The 17,886-nt window shown below is 42.3% G+C and overlaps 1 protein-coding gene across 1 annotated transcript in view; it reads right to left on the minus strand.

Moving 5' to 3' along the window:
* LOC129148585 (protein mono-ADP-ribosyltransferase PARP14-like) overlaps nucleotides 1-17,886 on the minus strand; it is an 85,343-nt gene that overhangs the window by 49,304 nt on the left and 18,153 nt on the right. Inside the window, exons 5-8 of the mRNA XM_054713919.1 lie at nucleotides 17,349-17,585; nucleotides 3,852-6,103; nucleotides 1,469-1,705; nucleotides 521-742 (exon numbers count right to left, since the gene is read on the minus strand). Of these exons, the coding sequence (XP_054569894.1) occupies nucleotides 521-742; nucleotides 1,469-1,705; nucleotides 3,852-6,103; nucleotides 17,349-17,585 (2,948 nt within the window). The remainder of the gene's footprint in view (nucleotides 1-520; nucleotides 743-1,468; nucleotides 1,706-3,851; nucleotides 6,104-17,348; nucleotides 17,586-17,886) is intronic.

Here is a 17,886-nt window from a genome sequence, read left to right on the forward strand (position 1 = left end):
TGCAATTTCCAGCTCCGTGGCTGCTGCCATTTCTGTTTGGATTTGTTTACCTTCTATAATTGAAACTTTGTAGCCTTGAGTGGAGGCTTAGGCCGGGAAGGGCAGGTGGAAAGCTTGGCTTCATCTGTTGCCTGGGAAACCCAAGCCTCCCTCCTGCTCTCTGTGGCTGTAGCCATCTTGGTTGGATTTATTTGCATACTCTCTCTGATTGGCTGGTGGGCATGGCTGGTGGACATGGCTTATGTATATAGCGGAGTGATGGTTAATTTGCATATCACTCTTTTATTAGGTAGGATTTTATTTATGTTTGTACATGTTTGAGATTTTCCTAAATAAGAAGCTAAATTTTTTTCTATATCCATAACTTTGCTTGAAAATTGCCATGCTACAACTAGTCTACAGTGCTCTTTTACTTTCCTGCATGGGAAATACATGAAAGAAACAACCTGTTCGACCAAGAAGACATTGGATACCATTAGGGCTCAGTTGACAAAATAACCAGAAAAGAGTGAAGCTGTACCTGAATATTCCCGTGATCGCTCGGGTGCAGCAGAAAGCAAACCTCCTGTAAAGCTGTTGGTTGATTGTTGCTACTAAATTTGAACACTTCCGAAATGATCAACTCAGCAAAAACAGTCTTAGGAAACCCCAAATTGCCTGTTCCTATGGCTGGAAACGCAATTGAGTTTAAGGACAAGTTCTCAGTGATTTCCAAACATTTTCTGATTATGTCTTGCATGATCTGAAAAGTACAAAGCACATCCTATACATTTTTGCCTAGAAATGGGAGTTAGGACCAAAAAAAGAATTTAGCAACTTTGACTGTGATCTCTGTCTACTCCTTTTTGCTTTCAACAAAAGGCAGACTAAGGGCAATCAGAAGGGGAAAGAAAAATACAGGAAAAGGAAAAGAGAATGTAAGAAACCCTTCAAAAAGATTCACATGCACTCAGCAATGAAGGAAAGAAGCAAAGCAACTACTGTTCTAATCCTTCATGCTCTTCCATTCTTCATGCCCTCACCTTGCCTTCCTCACTAAAGATGTGCTATCTTCACCTGGCCAGTGTGGCTCAGTGGTTGAGCATCATCCTATGAACCAGGAGGTCATGGTTCATTCCTGGTCAAGGCACATGCCTGGGTTGCAGGCTCAATCCCCAGTAGGAGGTCATGCAGGAGACAGCCAATCAATGATTCTCTCTCATTGATGTTTCTATCTCTCCCTCTCCCTTCCTCTCTGAAATAAATTAAAAAGGAAAAAAAAAAAAAAGGATGTGCTACCTTCAATAACTCTTCCCTGGCTTCACTAACTACTCTTTAGGACCAGTCAGCTACACTAAAAGAAAGGGCCATAGTGATGGAACCTGCCAAGAATGTGATATTATTGCAGAAGAGAAACAGACAGGGTGCAATTACTGAAAAGAGAACAAAGGGGTCCCCAATTTCCCAGAGAATTTGAAACCAGACCCACCTTCTGTGAAGATGTGTCGCCATTTTTCCAGCTCGGAGCCACCACGTGAAGCACTTGGTAGCATTGCAGATTACAACCAGTGGTTTGAAGAACTGTGCCCACATCAACAGCTATCCCTTGTCCAGATGTGTTCAATTCCTTCTGGAGATTTGGCCCAGCTTTTGCCAAGAGGGCCTGAGAAAGGGGCCCACTATTAAGGTTCAGATCCCGAGGAATGGAGTTGATGACAACATCAGCCTAAAGACAAAACCAACAATTTGTTTCAAATTCTAACAAAAAGCATTCATCAAGGATTACTGTATTTGAGCCATTGGACTTGGCACAATGGGGACAACTAAAGATGACTGTTTTCAGAGACAAATACCACCCAAGACAATGTGTTATTAGATACTTATTTAAATTACACTCCAGGACAAAAGAGAGCTGTCAAAAAGTGGGGTCACTGAAGGAGCCAGAGGAAGTGCCATCGGTGGCCAGTGAGGACCCGCTGCGTGATGGGGGCCCTTTGGGAATAGTTGGAGCAGGCAGGGAGAGACGGGGAAATCATTCAGAAGGGGGAACGCATGCATGGAGGGTGTGAGCTGTTGAGCTGATAGAGTGGTTCTGCAGCAAAATGGTGCAAGCCATGGTGGCAATGTTACCGTGGGGGTAGACTGCAGAGGACCTCAAGTGCCAGGCCACCTGGACTTCCCGACAGACAGTGAGAAGCTATGGAAGCGTTTCCAGCAGGACATGTGAGCAGATTAATCAGCTAGAGTAGGACACCAAGAGAAGAGAGGAGAAGGCATGTGACTAAGTCCTTTTCAAAGCTGTCCTGCATGGGTCACGGACGAGCAACACACGGCAGGTACTGTGGCATTGGAAGCCAAACCTCTATGGGAGAAAAAGGAATGGAAGAAATATCTTACTACTTAGTGTTCAAGATGGAAAAGGAATGGAACTCATTACAATCACTGACTTGCGTTCAAAAGAGTTTCTTATTTATGTATTTGTTTTTTTAGTGAGAAATAAAATCATTTTATAATATTTTTGAAATAGTGCCTGAACAAAATCCCATCATGCCTCTACAGTTTGTTAGCTGTGAGAGTGGGGCCAATTACTTAGCCCGTCTATGTCTCATTCCTTCATCTCTTTGAGAAGAATACTAACCCTGGAATCTACCTCATGGCATTGAATGAGAAAATGCAAGCCAAGCACGTAGCATCCTGACTGGCACATACTAAGTAATCATTGTTAGCAATTATTCTTGTAATTAGCATTTAAGCTTATTATATAAGGAAGATGACCCACAGAATGGGAAAAAAAATATTTGCAAATCATAATGTGGTAAAGGACCTGTATCCAAATACATAAAGAACTCTTAAAATTCAGTAATAAAAAGAGAACCCAATTTCCCTAGCTGATTTGGCTCAGTGGACAGAATGTAAGCCTGTAAACTCAAGAGTCCCAGTTTCGATTCCAGTCCAGGGCACATGCCCAGGTTGCAGGCTCCCTCCCCAGTAGAGAGTGTGCAGAGGCAGCCGATAAAGGATTCTTTTTCATCATTGATGTTTCTCTCTCTCTCTCCCTCTCCCAAACTGTCTGAAATCAATAAAAATATATTTTTAAAAAAGATAACCCAATTTGAAAGAGGACAAAGGATCTGAGTAGGTATTTCTCTGAAGAAGATAGGCAAATGGCCTTCCCTAGGAATCTCTCCCCAGGCCTGCCCACAATCCTCAAAGTAAGGAAGGAACATCAGGCACAGCAGGGGCTTCAAGGGCTATTCCCATTACTTAGAGCCTGTGTTGAAAAGGTTGTTAAAAACGTTTTTAAAAAACACATCCCACCCTGGCAGACCTACAATAACTGTCCCCACAGAATACTCACACCACTTCCAGGTGCAGTTTGGACTTTCCTTCCCACAGTTTCTTACTGGTGCTGGGTGCTGATTGGCCCTCAGACTCAGGCCTCCAGGCTCAACCTGGTTCAGCTCCATTGACAAGATTCCTTTCTTCTGTCCCCACTCTACACTCTAACTTTCTATATCTGCTATCAGTAAATTTGATAGGAAATTAACCTCAGATTTGCCAAAATATGACAGGAACGAAGGCCATGAATAAATACAGAGAGCCTTGTAATTGTAAGCTATTATTGTGGATTTTCACATTTACTGGGAACCTGGTGATCTGAATACACTTCCAGGTCCCACACATAACTGGCCACTCTCTATCAGTAAATGCTGTGGTGAAGTGGCCCAATTTTCTAAGGAAACTTGATTCCAGGTCAGCATGGAGAGCATGGGGTTCTCCCCCTAATTCTCCCTTGGTCCTAATCTTCCTTTGGCAACAGACTCCCTGAAGTTGCAGCACCTAGTGGGTGTTCTGTAAAAAGGGACACTCACCATAGCATTCTGCACATCTCCTTTCACCAACAGGATCCTCAGACCGCCTGGGCACAGCAGCATTTGTCTGTTTCCATCATCGTTTCTCGGGCCCGGCTGGACTCCTGCTGGTACACTGGGCAGGGAAGCAGTATCAAGCTTGTTGTTTTTAAACACAGTTTTCACAGTTTCAGCAAAGGCCTCAACAGTCTTCTCAGCTAAATCCACAAGGTAAACCTCTTTCAAGGTGCATCCAGCCGAGTTATACTGGAAGGTTTCCTTGATGGCCAAAACAATGGTCTCCACACACTGGGATAAGGGAAAGCCACCGTCTCCAGAACCAATGGCAGGGATGGCTATGGATTGGAACTGGAATTTATCAGCCAAATGGAGACTTTCTTTCACAGCATACTTTAACTGTAACACACACCCTGAAACATCATTGCTGTCCCACTTGGGTCCTACTGCGTGGATCACCTGGTGGTATGGGAGCTTCCCTGGTTTCGAGATGGTGGCATGGCCAGTTGGGATCTTACCCTTTTTCTTCACTATCCGGTCACAGTCTGCTTGGAGCTCAGGGCCAGCTGCCTTTGAAAGAGCAGCAGCCAGGCCCCCACTGAGACGGAGGTTCTCATTTGCGGCATTCACCACCACTTCAACAGGAAACCGTGTCAAGTCGCCTTGCTGTACAATCAGGGAGACTCCAGGGGCCAATTCTGTCCAACAGGAGCATTTCTGCCCATCACTGCCACCTCCCTCGTTCTGTTCTTCATTCTGCAGTAGTTCCACAAAACAACCAAATGACCGTACCTCACGTTTGTAATACCATGATTTCTCCTGGAAGGACTGGCTGGCTCCTGGCTTATCAATACTGATGCTTTTAACACAAACTGAATCCCTGGCTTGCTTGAGGATGTTCATTCCCTCCAGGACTTCGGCCTTTGAGCCAGTTAGTAAAATGCCTTTTGGTTTGTTCCTAGAATTGAAATCTACCTGAACATTTAGCTTGTTCACCTTTATCTTTTGCAAGAATAGCTTCTTCTCTGCCTTTAAATAATTAATAACTAAGGGAGGCTTTACTTCAAGGAATCTCTCTATTTTCATGTTTTTTTCCACAAAGTCTAAAAGGATGTTGTAGATTTCATTTACTTCTCTCACGCAGCCTGCAATAATGACCTCAGCTGTGGTTCCTGAAGTTAACTCATTGATCGTTACAGTCTTTGAGGAGGAATTATGTTTCTTAGGCAAATTGTTAGTGATGGCTTTCCATCTCCTGCTGTTAACAACTTCCCTGTCCTCAATGTCTATGCGCTTATAACTTAGGGCACTGACCATTTGCTTTTCAGCTTCTACTAGGACTTCAGAAGAACAGCCGGTTAAGAAAACAGTTGTGCCCTCTAGCTCATAAACTGCAAGAATTTTCTGTGCTATCAAAAGAGACTTGGAGAGTTCTGAACAGTCGACCTGTTGCAAAAACTGGGAAACCTCAGGGGGAAGCTGAATGCTTTTCTGAACCATGGTGTACATCTTTTCTTGGACTTCACACTTTGCTTTATACACATCTATAGCGAGTCCTTTAAAGCACATGTGTTGGGTGGCTTCGTCATAAAAAATCTCCATCTCTGGGTACTCCCTGCGGAGACGCTCCTGTACACCGCTGTGGCACAAGAGAGAATACTTTCTTGGAGAAATGGCCACTTTCTCCTTCAGACTTTGCTCTTCTCTTTTAATTTTTTGAGTGGCGTTTTCTATTAATTCCTTGATTTGTGGCTCAGTGTTTTCTACATCCTCTGATTTCCCCACTAAGGTTACAATCCCCATATCTGTATCAAACTCAATCAAAACTCTTTCATCTCCTAAGTCATTTTTCATGATGTCCCACACTACTGCATCCACTTTAAATGGGGTGACTTTAAATCTAGACCTGATGCCGAAGAAGGCTGTGGAAGCGTCTTTCTTCCAGTTCTTGATTCTTTTTCTTCCTTGATTGACTAAGGTGGCTGCAGGTCTGATGGTAACTTCACCATTGAGTGGGGACCATGTTAGCTCACAGTGAGAACGTCTCACTTCTTCATTTATCTCCTCAATCAGATGACTCCTTTTGTGTAAGAACTTCCATAAAGAAAGATCCAAAGATTCTTTAAATGGTGCTGGAAGCTTGATCGGAGGCTTCTCCTTTCCATACAAAGCTGTGCCCAAAGAGGTATAGTATGGGAACACGGAGAGCGGCATATTATTGAGGTCAAGCTTCTTGGTCATGATGGTGTCTAACACTTAAAAGGAAAGAAATAAAATAATGTTATCCCAAGGTAATATGTTTCAAATGAAAACAAACAAACAAAACTTTCCAATTGTGGGGGGTTGGGGAGGAATCCTAGTGTTTGTAGAACTTTGATGTTACAACATGGTATTAAAAGGGCATCTCAACTCTCAAAGTGCTCAAACATAAATTCATATGTATTAACGCTGCACAGGTATCCCTTATGTAATGGAGTAATTACTCTCTGGCCAAGATCACTGTCTGGTGAAACTCTGTTATGTAAATTCTATTTTCTGTTTTTCTGATATATCACCACTAGGTCAACAAATAGATATGACTTTGGTCACCAACATGGGGGTACTGTTTGCCCCAATGTGAAGAATATTCTGGTGCTTAAAGCCAACCTTGTCTAAGAATCATGCTATGTGCTGTTTCTTGTGCCTCTCACAATGTTAGGCTTCATAGATGACTCAGATTCCATTATTACTTCTAACGGGAGGAGCATAATAATAATTTTCATAGCTTACTAAGTGTCAGACACTATTCTAAGTGCTTCACATATATTTAATTACTTTTATCCTCATGACAACCCTTTGCGATAGAGACACTATTATTGTCATCACTATTTGCAAATGATAAAACTAAGGCTAGCCCTAGCCAGTTTTGCTCAGTGGATAGAGCATCGGCCTGTGGACTGAAGGGTCCCGGGTTTGATTCTGGTCAAGGGCACATGCCTGGATTGTGGGCTCGATCCTTAGTGTGGGATGTGCAGGAGGCAGTCCATCAATGATTCTTTCTCATCCTTGATTTCTCTCTCTCTCTCTCTCTCTCTCTCTCTCTCTCTCTCTCTCTCTCTCTCTCTCCCTTCCTCTCTGAAATCAATAAAAATATATAAAAATAAAATAAAAATCTTAAAAATAAACAAACAAACAAACAAAACAAAAAACAGCTCAGGCTAGTAAAAATTAGATAACTCAAATAGGGTCATGTAGCCTGTAAATACCTGAGCTAAGATTCAAACTAGTGTCTGTCTGGCCCCAAAGCCCAGTCTCTTGCCCTTCTACCAGGGGTTCCAAACCAAGGTCATTTTCAAAGTCATCAGAGCCCAGTCCAGAGACTGATTCGGCAAGTCCTGCACCTCCCCCATCCCTGCTACAATCAGTCTCTTGCCACATTTACTGGGACAGTCGCTAGGATGGTATATGGGCATGTCTCTTTTTCCCAAAACTCATTTTGTGGTAGTTATTAGACAGGTACAAGGAGTTTAAGAAGAAAGGGAATTAGAATGAATTTCAGTAACAACTTGGATTAAAATAGCATCCTTGTGGTAAGATGTTAAAAATAACTTCAATTGGGGGAAGAACCAAGTTGGCGGCATAGGTAAACACTTATACTTGCTGCCTCTCACAACCACATGAAAATTACAACTAAAAGGTAGAATAACTACCACCCAGATCCGCGGGAAAGCTGGCTGACTGAAAGTTCCACAACTAGAGAGGTAAAGAAAGCGCATTGAGACTGGTAAGAAGTGCGGAGGTGCAGAAAGTACTGGCACCTGGATGTGCTGCTCTTTTAATCAGGAAGGAGATACAAGCTCCCGCTTGCTCTGAACTCCAGTTCCAGGTAAGACTCTCGGGGACCCAGACACATACGGGAAGAAACTGGACTGTCTGGCATCCGGACAGGAATGCAAGTGCGGCTTTCTCTCAGAGGTGCTCTTTCTCTCAGAGGTAGCAATCACTGTTCCTGCACGGGGGTGTGGGACGTGGAGACCCAGGGACCTCTCTGGTACAGGGTTGACTGGTAGCCATTGCTGTTTGCTTCATCCTGGTAATTCCCGGAGACCCTGCCCCACCCAATTTACAAGTCCACCCAAGCGGTGCGCATTGGCTCCTGCACATGAATGGCCTGTACTTTCTCTGCCTAAAACCTGTCAAACTGCAGCTGGGTCAGAGCCCCAGAGCTTCCAAAAGGAGGCCCAAGGCCCAGCAGCAGCATCCGGCCTTGCTTCACAGCTGGGCCTCTCCTGGGAAATTCCAAATCCCATACAAAGAGGAGGAATCTACAGATGTCTCTGTAGCTCCTGCTGGGTGGTCCCAGAGAGTGGCTGACCTTGCACCTTCTTGGAGATCCAAGAGCCAGTGTACCCAGTGGTCAGTGTGAGACCATACTAGATAACAACTCTTCACATCAATAAGAGACACACTCAAGGGGCAGACTCAGTGAGCACCAAAGTCCCAGTGAAGCAAGTCCTGCCCCATAAGGGTGTCTCCTGCACAACAGATCTTCCAGTGTAGATACAGCTGGTCATCACAGCCAATTGGCCTGAAGGTCAATTCCTCCCATTGATACCAAAGCAATCAAGGGTTAACTATAAGAAGACTGTACACACAGCCCACAAGAGTGTCCACCTCAGGTGACTGGGGAGGCTGAGCCACTGGGCCCTATAGGACACCTACCACACAATCCACTCTAGCAACTCAAGGATACTTAGCAACTACCCAGTACATAGAAACAAACACAGGGAAGCAGCCAAAATGTGGAGACAAAGAAACAAGTCACAAATGGAAGAAAGCAAAATACTGGATAGAGTTCAAAATCATGGTTATAAGGTTACTCAAGAATCTTCTAGAAACCTCCGAGAAATTTAGTGAGACCTTCAAGGATATGGAAAAGGACCAATCAGAAATTAAGCATACACTGACTGAAATAAAGAATAATTACAGAGATCCAACAGCAGACTAGAGGATCCCAAGAATCAAGTCAAATATTTGAAATACGAAGAAGCAAAAAGCATCCAACTGGAAAAGAAAAAAGAAAAAAAGAATCCAAAAATATGAAGATAGTGTAAGGAGCCTCTGGGACAACTTCAAACTTACCAACATCTGACTTATGGGGGTGACAGAAAAAGAGAGAGAGCAAGGTATTAAAAATCTATTTGAAGAAATAATGACAAAAAACTTCCCCTACCTGATGAAAGAAATAGACTTACAAGTCCGGGAAGTTCTGAGAAACCCAAACAAGAGGAATCCAAAGAGGACCACACCAAAACACATCATAATTAAAATGCCAAAGGCAAAAGACAAAGAGAGAATCTTAAAAGCAGCAAGAGAAAAACAGTTAGTTACCTACAAGGGAGTACGCATATGATTGTCAGCTGATTTCCCAACAGAAACTATGCATGCCAGAAGGAAATGGCAAGAAATATACAAAGTGATGAATAGCAAGAACCTACAACCAAGATTACTCTACCCAGCAAAGCTATCATTTAGATTTGAAGGTCAGATAAAGAGCTTCACAGACAAGAAAAACCTAAAGGAGTTCATCACCACCAAACCAGTATTATATGAAATGCTGAAGGGTATTCTCTAAGAAGAGGAAGAAGAAGAAAAAGGTAAAGATAAAAAATTATGAACAACAAAGTGACAACAAATACATATCTATCAACAAGGGAATCTAAAAATCAAATGAATAAAAAACCTGATGAACAGAAACAACTGGTGAATGCAATAGAATCAGGGGCATGGAAAGAAAGCAGACTGACAATTCTAGGGGGGAAGGGGATGTGTGGGGTACGGGAAGAGATTGGACAAAGAGCTTAAACCTATGGACGATGTCAGTGGGGTGGGGGTGGGGCTGAAGTAGGGTGGGAACTGGGTGGAGGGGAGCTATGGGGGGAAAAAAGAGGAACATCTGTAATAATCTGAAAAATAAATCTTTTCTAAAAAATTCAAAAAAAACAAACAACCTTCAATTGTGATGATTGGATCCTAGGCCTTGAGCCAGACATAATAAAAAGAACATGGCCTTCAGAGATCCAGACATATAGCCTCAACTTCCCCATGTGGCCCCGTACACGCTACAAGCCTGGGCAGTACCAGTGACCACAAACACTGACTGAGCACCCACCATGTGCCAAGTACTTTGCAGATATAATTTCATTTAATCCTCATAATGTTCCTGTGAGATAAGTAATAGCAGGAACTCTGTTTTACTCATGAGAAAATAGATCACAAAGCTAGTAAGCATCAAAGCCAGATCTGAACTTGGGTCTATTTGACCCAAGAACATCAAAGATATCTTAAATTTTCCATCCCATTTCCTCTTCTGTAAAGAAAAAGTAATTATATCTAACCATGCAGGTTATTATGGGAATTCAGTGAGATACCATGGCAGAAAAGAGCAAAAAAATCTCAAGTGTAATAGTTATTTAATAAGTGTTCTCTTCCTTACGATTTTGTGAATCAAATTTTGAGAAATTGAACCAAATAATTTCAGAGTGAAGTGCCTAACATTCATCTCAAATAATCTACATATAAAACAATCTGTTCTTAATCCATCTTTATCTACAGTTTGCCTCATTATTGGTAACCCACCATAAATGGTCAAATATCCCACAAGAAAAATTCATGTTATAGGTGAACAGGAAACTGAGGAAAAGTGGAGAACTTAAAAGCATTGAATATAGGCTCAGACTGCCAAGGTTCAAATCCTTCCTCTGCCACGTACTAGGTGTGTAGCCTTGGTCACGTGATTTGACCTTTCTGTACCTCAGTTTCTTCATTTGTAAAATAAGGATTATAATAATAGCCATGCCTGTAAAGCAATGTCTATAAATCCACTTTGTAGCACTCTGAGAGCTCTGAAAATGTCCAGAGTGAGAAAGGGAAAGTCAGGGTATCTCAGACCTGGAAAACAGGGAATGAGCGAGGTTAGGGAGTAGGCGTGACCAACATAGTCAGATGGTTCAAAGATGTCAAATTAAATGGAACCTTTGAGAGGATCCTACTGTTCACAGGTGTAACTCAGGTATGAAATAAACTGCAACAGACTTGGGAAGAAGGGAGCTTGCAGATCCAAGGTGAGGAAGAGGTTGTGAGTGAATGAGGGGTTGTGGACATGTGTGTTGTGTGTGTGAGTGAGTGAGGAACAGTCAGATACTGCCGGAGGATCAGGAGCTAGCAGACCAGGCTCTCTTGGACAGGGAGCCCCTGGCATTGCTGCAGGCATTCCCCATGCTGCCGGACTCAGGCACGGAGCTCATGCCATCTTGAAGGGGAGAGCGGCCTCCTCTAGGAACTCAACATCACCTACACCCAGACTGGCCTTGGACACTGCCTGGGACCCTGCGGCCACACCAGCCAAAGTCTTGCTGCCCCGCCCACAGACCTGTAGACCCTACGACATCCACCTCCAAAGGTGCATGGTTCCCTCAGCAAAAACCCAGACTTCCCGCTCCCTTACTGCCAGCCTATAGACACCATGGTCACCCTGCTCCAATGTGCGGGTCCCCCAGACTGCCACTCAAGTAGGCAGTTCCAGAGTGCCTCTGGGAACCTCCGCTGGGTGCGCGCATATCCAACTAAGGGCACAGGGCCCCTGCATCAGAAACTGGCACCTCCCTCTCCCTGGCTGCCGACCTCTAGACACTGCAGTCATGCTGCTCCAGCATGCAGGGCCCCTCTGTGAGCTGCCATTGGGAACATGCCTCTCAAATCAAGGGCACATAGTTCCCTCAGCAGGATCCATGACTTCCTCCTCTTGGTTGCCTGCTTCTGGACACTTTGGTGAGTTACTGAGGACTCACCACACTGTTCCAGCCACAGACTATGAGATTCCCACATCCCCAGCTGCTGGCTCCTGGACTCCCTCGTTACTGGCAGAGGGAAATCACCTTGGCCAGAGTCCCACTGCCTCTACCACAGAGTACAGGACAGCTGCCCCCCACCATCATGGGTTCTGGGACCCTCGTAGTGAGTTGCAGAGTGATGCTACCCCAGTAAGAGTCACACAACACCGGCCAAAGTCACAGTACCTGAGCCTCAGGCCCTGAGACCTCTTCCTCCCAGTCTGTGGACTCCAGGAATTCACAGTGAACATATACCAGTGAGACCTCAGGCAACCCTTTTCACAAGAGCTGGAACCACAATCACATCCACAACAGCTTGCACAATGAAGCTGGGAGTGAGTCACATTGCCAGATAATCCATGACGAGACTTCATCCACAAATCAGAAACTAACATTCAAGACCCAAGTACATCAGAAGAACCCAAATAGCTCAAGTAGGGGGCTCCACTAGATTACCAAGCCCAGGGGATCTGAGAGTCTGCATCACTGGGTGCCCAAAATCATCAACTACATAAGCACCACTCCCAAAAGAACCTGCATAGCAAAGCTGTTAGATCTAAGACATAGAAACAATTAAAACGTTACAGCAACAAATGGGGAGACAACAAAACAATCTCCAAAGGAAAGAAAAAGAGGAATCACCAGAGAAGGAATTAAATGAAGTGGAGACAAGTAACTTGTCAGAGAAAGAATTCAGAGTAATGGTTATAAGGATGCTTAAAACATCTGGATGACAAATACACACAATTCAATGAAAATTATAAGGAGCTGAATGAGAATGTCACCAACATGAAAAGGAATCAAGAGGAAATGAAGAATGACATAGCTGCAATAAAGAACACAATGGAAGGCTTCAACAGTAGACTAGAAGAAGTTGAGGACCTCATCAGCAAGTTAGAAGATGAGGTAGAAAAAAAAAATCACACAGACACAGCAGCAACTGGAAAGAAAACTTAAAAAGCAGGAGGAGAGCCTAAGGGAGCTTTCAGACGACAAGAAACGAAACAACATCCGCATAATAGGGGTACCAGAATAGGAAGGAATAGAAGAGCTGTTTGAAGAAATAATGACAGAAAACACCCTGATGTTGGGAAGAAAAAAAGCCACACAAGTCCAAGAAGCACATAAAGTTCCAAACAAAATGAACCCAAAAGACTGACACCAAGACACATCATAATTAAATGGGCAAACATCAACAACAAAGTAAGAATCCTAAAGGCTGCCAGAGAGAGACAGAAAGTTACCTACAAGGGATCTCCCATTAGAATATCAACTTATTTGTCAACAGAAACACATCAGTCCAGAAAGGAATGGAATGAAATATACAAAGTGATGCAAAGCAAGGGACTGAATTCAAGAATACTATATCCAACAAGGCTATCAATAAAAATTGAAGGTGAAATCAGGAGCTTCACAGACTAAAAAGGGCTAAGGGACTTTATTACCACCAAGCCAGCAATGCAAGGAATGCTAAAGGGACTGCTATAAAAAGAAGAAGTAGAAAGGGAAGAAGGTATACAGGCATAAAAAATAAAAATGGCAACTAACAATTACCTATCAATAACAAACTTAAATGTATATGGATTAAATGCTCCAATCAAAAGACATAGGGTAGCTGAATGAATAAGAAAACATGACCCATATATTTTCTGTTTACAAGAGACCCACCTCAGAACCAAGGACTCACACAGACTGATAGTGAATGGATGGAAAAAAATTTGTTCAGGCAAATGAAGAGAAAAAAGCTGGTGTAGCAATACTTATATCTGACAAAATAGACCTCAAGGTGAAGGCCATAACAAGAGATAAGGAGAGCCACTTCATAATACTAATGGGAGCAATTCAACAAGAGGACATACATAACTCTGGTAAACATATATGCATCCAATACAGGAGCACACGAATACATAAAAAAAACTTCTGGAAAATATCAAGGGAGAGATCAACAACAATACAATCACAGTAGGGGACTTTAATATCCCATTGACATCACTGGATAAATCCTCTAAACAAAAAATCAGCAAAGAAACAGAAATCCTAAATGACTCACTAGATCAGATGGACTTAATTGACATCTTCAGAACATTTCACCCCAATGCTACAGAATATACATTCTTCTCAAGTGCACATGGGACATTTTCAAAGATAGACCACATATTAGGACACAGGAAAAGGCTCTTCAAATTCAAGAAAATAGAAATCATATCAAGCATCTTCTCAGATCATAATGGCATAAAATTAGAAATCAATTACAATAAAAACAATGCAAAAAATCAAACATTTGGAGGCTAAATAGCATGCTATTAAACAATGACTGGATCACCAAAGAGATCAAAGAAGAAATAAAAAGCATCCGAGAAACAAATGACAATGAAAAAAACAACAATCCAAAATCTATGTGACCCAGTGAAAGCAGTCCTGAGAGGGATGTTCATAGCTCTACAGGCCTACTTCAAAAAACAAGAAAGAATGGTAATAAATTATCTGACCCTGTCACTTAAAGAATTAGAAAGAAAGCAATGATAGAAAGAGAGCAACAATAAAGGCCCAGAGTAAACAGAAGGAAGGAAATAATAAAGATCGGAGCACAAATAAACAAAGACTAAAAAATAAAATAGATTAATGAAACCAAGAGCTGGTTCTTGGAAAGGATAAACAAGATTGGTGAACCTCTGGCCAGGCTCACCAAGAAACAAAGAGAGAAGACACAAATAAACAAAATCAGAAATGAAAGAGGTGAAGTAACAACCCAAAAGACATATAAAGGATTGTTAAAAAAAAAAATACTACAAACAACTCTACTCCAACAAACTGGACAACCTCGATGAAATAGACATATTTCTAGAAAATTGCAAGTTTCCAAAACTCAATCAGAAAGAATAAAAAAACCTGAATAGGCCGATAACTACTGATGAAATTGAAATAGTAATCAAAAAACCTCCAGCAAACTAAAGCCCTGGAATGGATGGCTTCACAGGGCAGTTTTATCAAACATTCAAAGAAGAGCTAAAACCTATCCTCCTCACACTATTCCAAAAAAATCAAGAGGAAGGAACACTTCCAAGCTCTTTCTAAGAAGCCAGCATTACCCTAATCCCAAAACTAGCAAAGACACTACAAAAAAGACAATTACAGGCCAATATCCCTCATGAACATAGATGCCAAAATCCTCAACAAAATTCTAGTAAATTGGATCCAGCAAGATCATACACCATGGAGGAGAAACCAAGATGGCAGCATAGGTAAACACCTAAACTGCTGCCTCGCACAACAATTTCAAAACTACAACTAAAAGACAAAACGTCTATCACCCAGAACCATGGGAAAGCTGGCTGAGTGGAAGTTCTACAACTAGAAGGAAAGAGAAAAGAGCATTGAGATGTGCACAAGCGCTGAAAAGCTGAGGTATGGAGGTGCACAAATAGTCCTGGTGGCGGGCGATTGGATGTGCTCCTTTTTTCCAACCCGAAAGGAGAAAAGCTCCTGATTACTCTGAAATCCAGTTTCTGGGGAGACGCTGGGGACCCAAACTCCTATGGAAAGAAGCTGGACTGTTGGCCATCGGGTCAGAAAGTGAGGGTGACTTTCTTGCAGAAATGTGCCCAGCAATCATTGTTTACTGCTCTGGGGCACAGGATGCGGGGACTTGGAAACACAGAAACGCAGAGAAGGCTGACTGGCAGCCTTTCCTGTTTGCCACGCCATAGCCTAGTGACACCCTGTGACTCCACCCCACAAAATTTACAAACCCACCCAAGCTCCACACAGCAGCTTTTGCATATAAATGGCCTGCCCTGTCGCAGCTTAACCAAACAAACTGCAGCTCCGGTCAGACAGCTCCAAAATCTCCAAACCCCAAGCAAAGAGGAGAAAACTGTAGTTCTTGCTGTAGCTCCTGCCGGGTGGCCTAGACAGTAGCTGACCTGCACCCCCCATTGGAGATCCAGAACTAGTATATCTAGTGGTCTGTGTGAGACGACAACAGATCTCAACTACTCTCATAAGGGACACACTCAGGGGGCAGACTCAGTGAGCACCAAAGCCCCACTGAAACAAGTTCTGCCCCATAAGTGTGTCTCCAGCACAGAAATTCTTCCATTATAGACACAGCGGGTCCTCACAGCAAATTGGCCTGGAGGTCAATTCCTCCCAGTGATACCAACAACAATCAAGACTTAACTACAACAAGGCTGTACATACAGTCCACAAAGGGGTACACCAAGAGTGTCCACTTCAGGAAACTGGGAGGCCGACCCATTGGACCATATAGAACACCAAGCACACAAAGCCACCCTACCAACTCAGGGAAGCAGCCAAAATGAGGAGATAAGGAAACAGATCACAAATGAAAGAAATGGAGGAAAACAAACAACTGGATATAGAGTTCAAAACCATGGTTATGAGGTTTTTCAAGAATTTCCTAGAAAGGGCTGATATATTTAATGAGACCCTCGAGGATATGAAAAAGGACCAACTAGAAAGTAAGCATACACTGACTGAAATAAAAAATATTATACAGAGACCCAACAACAGACTAGAGGAACGCAAGAACCAAGTCAAAGATTTGAAATACAAAGAAGCAAAAAGAACACTCAACCGGAAAAACAAAAAGAAAAAAGAATCCAAAAAGTTGAAGATAGTGTAAGAAGCCTCTGGGACAACTTCAAGCGTACCAACATCCGAATTATGGGGGTGCCAGAAGAAGAGAGAGAACAAGATACTGAAAACCCATTTAAAGAAATAATGACAGAAAACTTCCCCCACTTGGTGAAAGAAATAGACTTACAAGTCCAGGAAGCGCACAGAACCCCAAACGAAAGGAATCCAAACAGGACCACACCAAAACACATCATAATTAAAATGCCAAGGGCAAAAGACAAAGAGAGAATCTTAAAAGCAGCAAGAGAAAAACAGTTAATTACCTACAAGGGAGCACCCATACGATTATCAGCTGATTTTTCAACAGAAACTATGCAGACCAGATGGGAGTGGTGAGAAATATTCAAAGTGATGAATAGCAAGAACCTACAACCAAGATTACTCTACCCAGCAAAGCTATCATTCAGAATTGAAGGTCAATAAAGAGCTTCACAGAGAAGAAAAAGCTAAAGGAGTTCATCACCACCAAACCAGTATTATATGAAATGCTGCACCCACCGATCATGTGAAATCGCCCCTATTAACTTCTGAATGATGATCCTGACAGAGGAAAGGGGAAGTAGTGATACTTTCTAGGAGCATATGCGTTTCTGAGTATTTCTTTACCTAAACTTGTTGAAATTAACTTGAGAATTTCTGCCACGTGTACAGCTAAAAAGCAGATAACCTCTTCTTTTAACACAGTATTTCCAGGATTCTAAGAATTATATTATTTTTCAGTTATCAGAGGTAGAGACTTTTAAGAGGAACTTTATATCTTTCAACAATGTGACATTACTTCTTTAATGTTTGAATCACTGGACAGATAAAGTGTCATATCCCAGATGAACAGGATTCCTAATTGGATTACCAAGGAAATATATGAATAAAAATAAAATAATCAGAATTCAACTGATAACTATAATAATAAGATCTGATATATTGAAATTATGCCAGGTAAGGTATACAAAATCAGGTTAATAGATATTACCTTTTCTGTCAAAAAATTCTATCAGAGCTGAACTCTCTTCAGGAAAACATTCAATACTGACAACTCTTCCCCCTCCATTTTGAGGATTTTCAAATAAACATTTCAAATTATAGGAGTCAACACCAGGAGGCAGGTTTTCAACCCTGATTCTTTTTGTCGGTTCCAGAAGTCTTGGAGAGAGCTGAAGTCGTGTCACTGAATGGTGCATGGCACAATCTTCAACAAATTTCATGGCATCTGCAAATCAAAATTAATCAATCAGAAAATTATATCTTTATATTATACCAAAAAATGTCTGAATTAATAGATATAAAGAAGGGGGCTAAGCACTCAATTTTTAGGTGCAATATTTTAATTCCTAAATGTGAATTTACTTGCCTAAAATTCCCAGTCTCTGAACAATGATGCATCTGTGAATGTCTTACCACAGAGTTGTGTCCCTACCTCCGCTCACAGCCTGCTCCAACCCTCCTTGATATAACCACCTGAGTACTCTCTACTATTCAAATCTCCTCACTTCACCTTTTTCTCAAGTCTT

Source organism: Eptesicus fuscus, chromosome 3, assembly GCF_027574615.1.
Source record: "Eptesicus fuscus isolate TK198812 chromosome 3, DD_ASM_mEF_20220401, whole genome shotgun sequence".
In the NCBI taxonomy this organism is placed as follows: domain Eukaryota; kingdom Metazoa; phylum Chordata; class Mammalia; order Chiroptera; family Vespertilionidae; genus Eptesicus; species Eptesicus fuscus.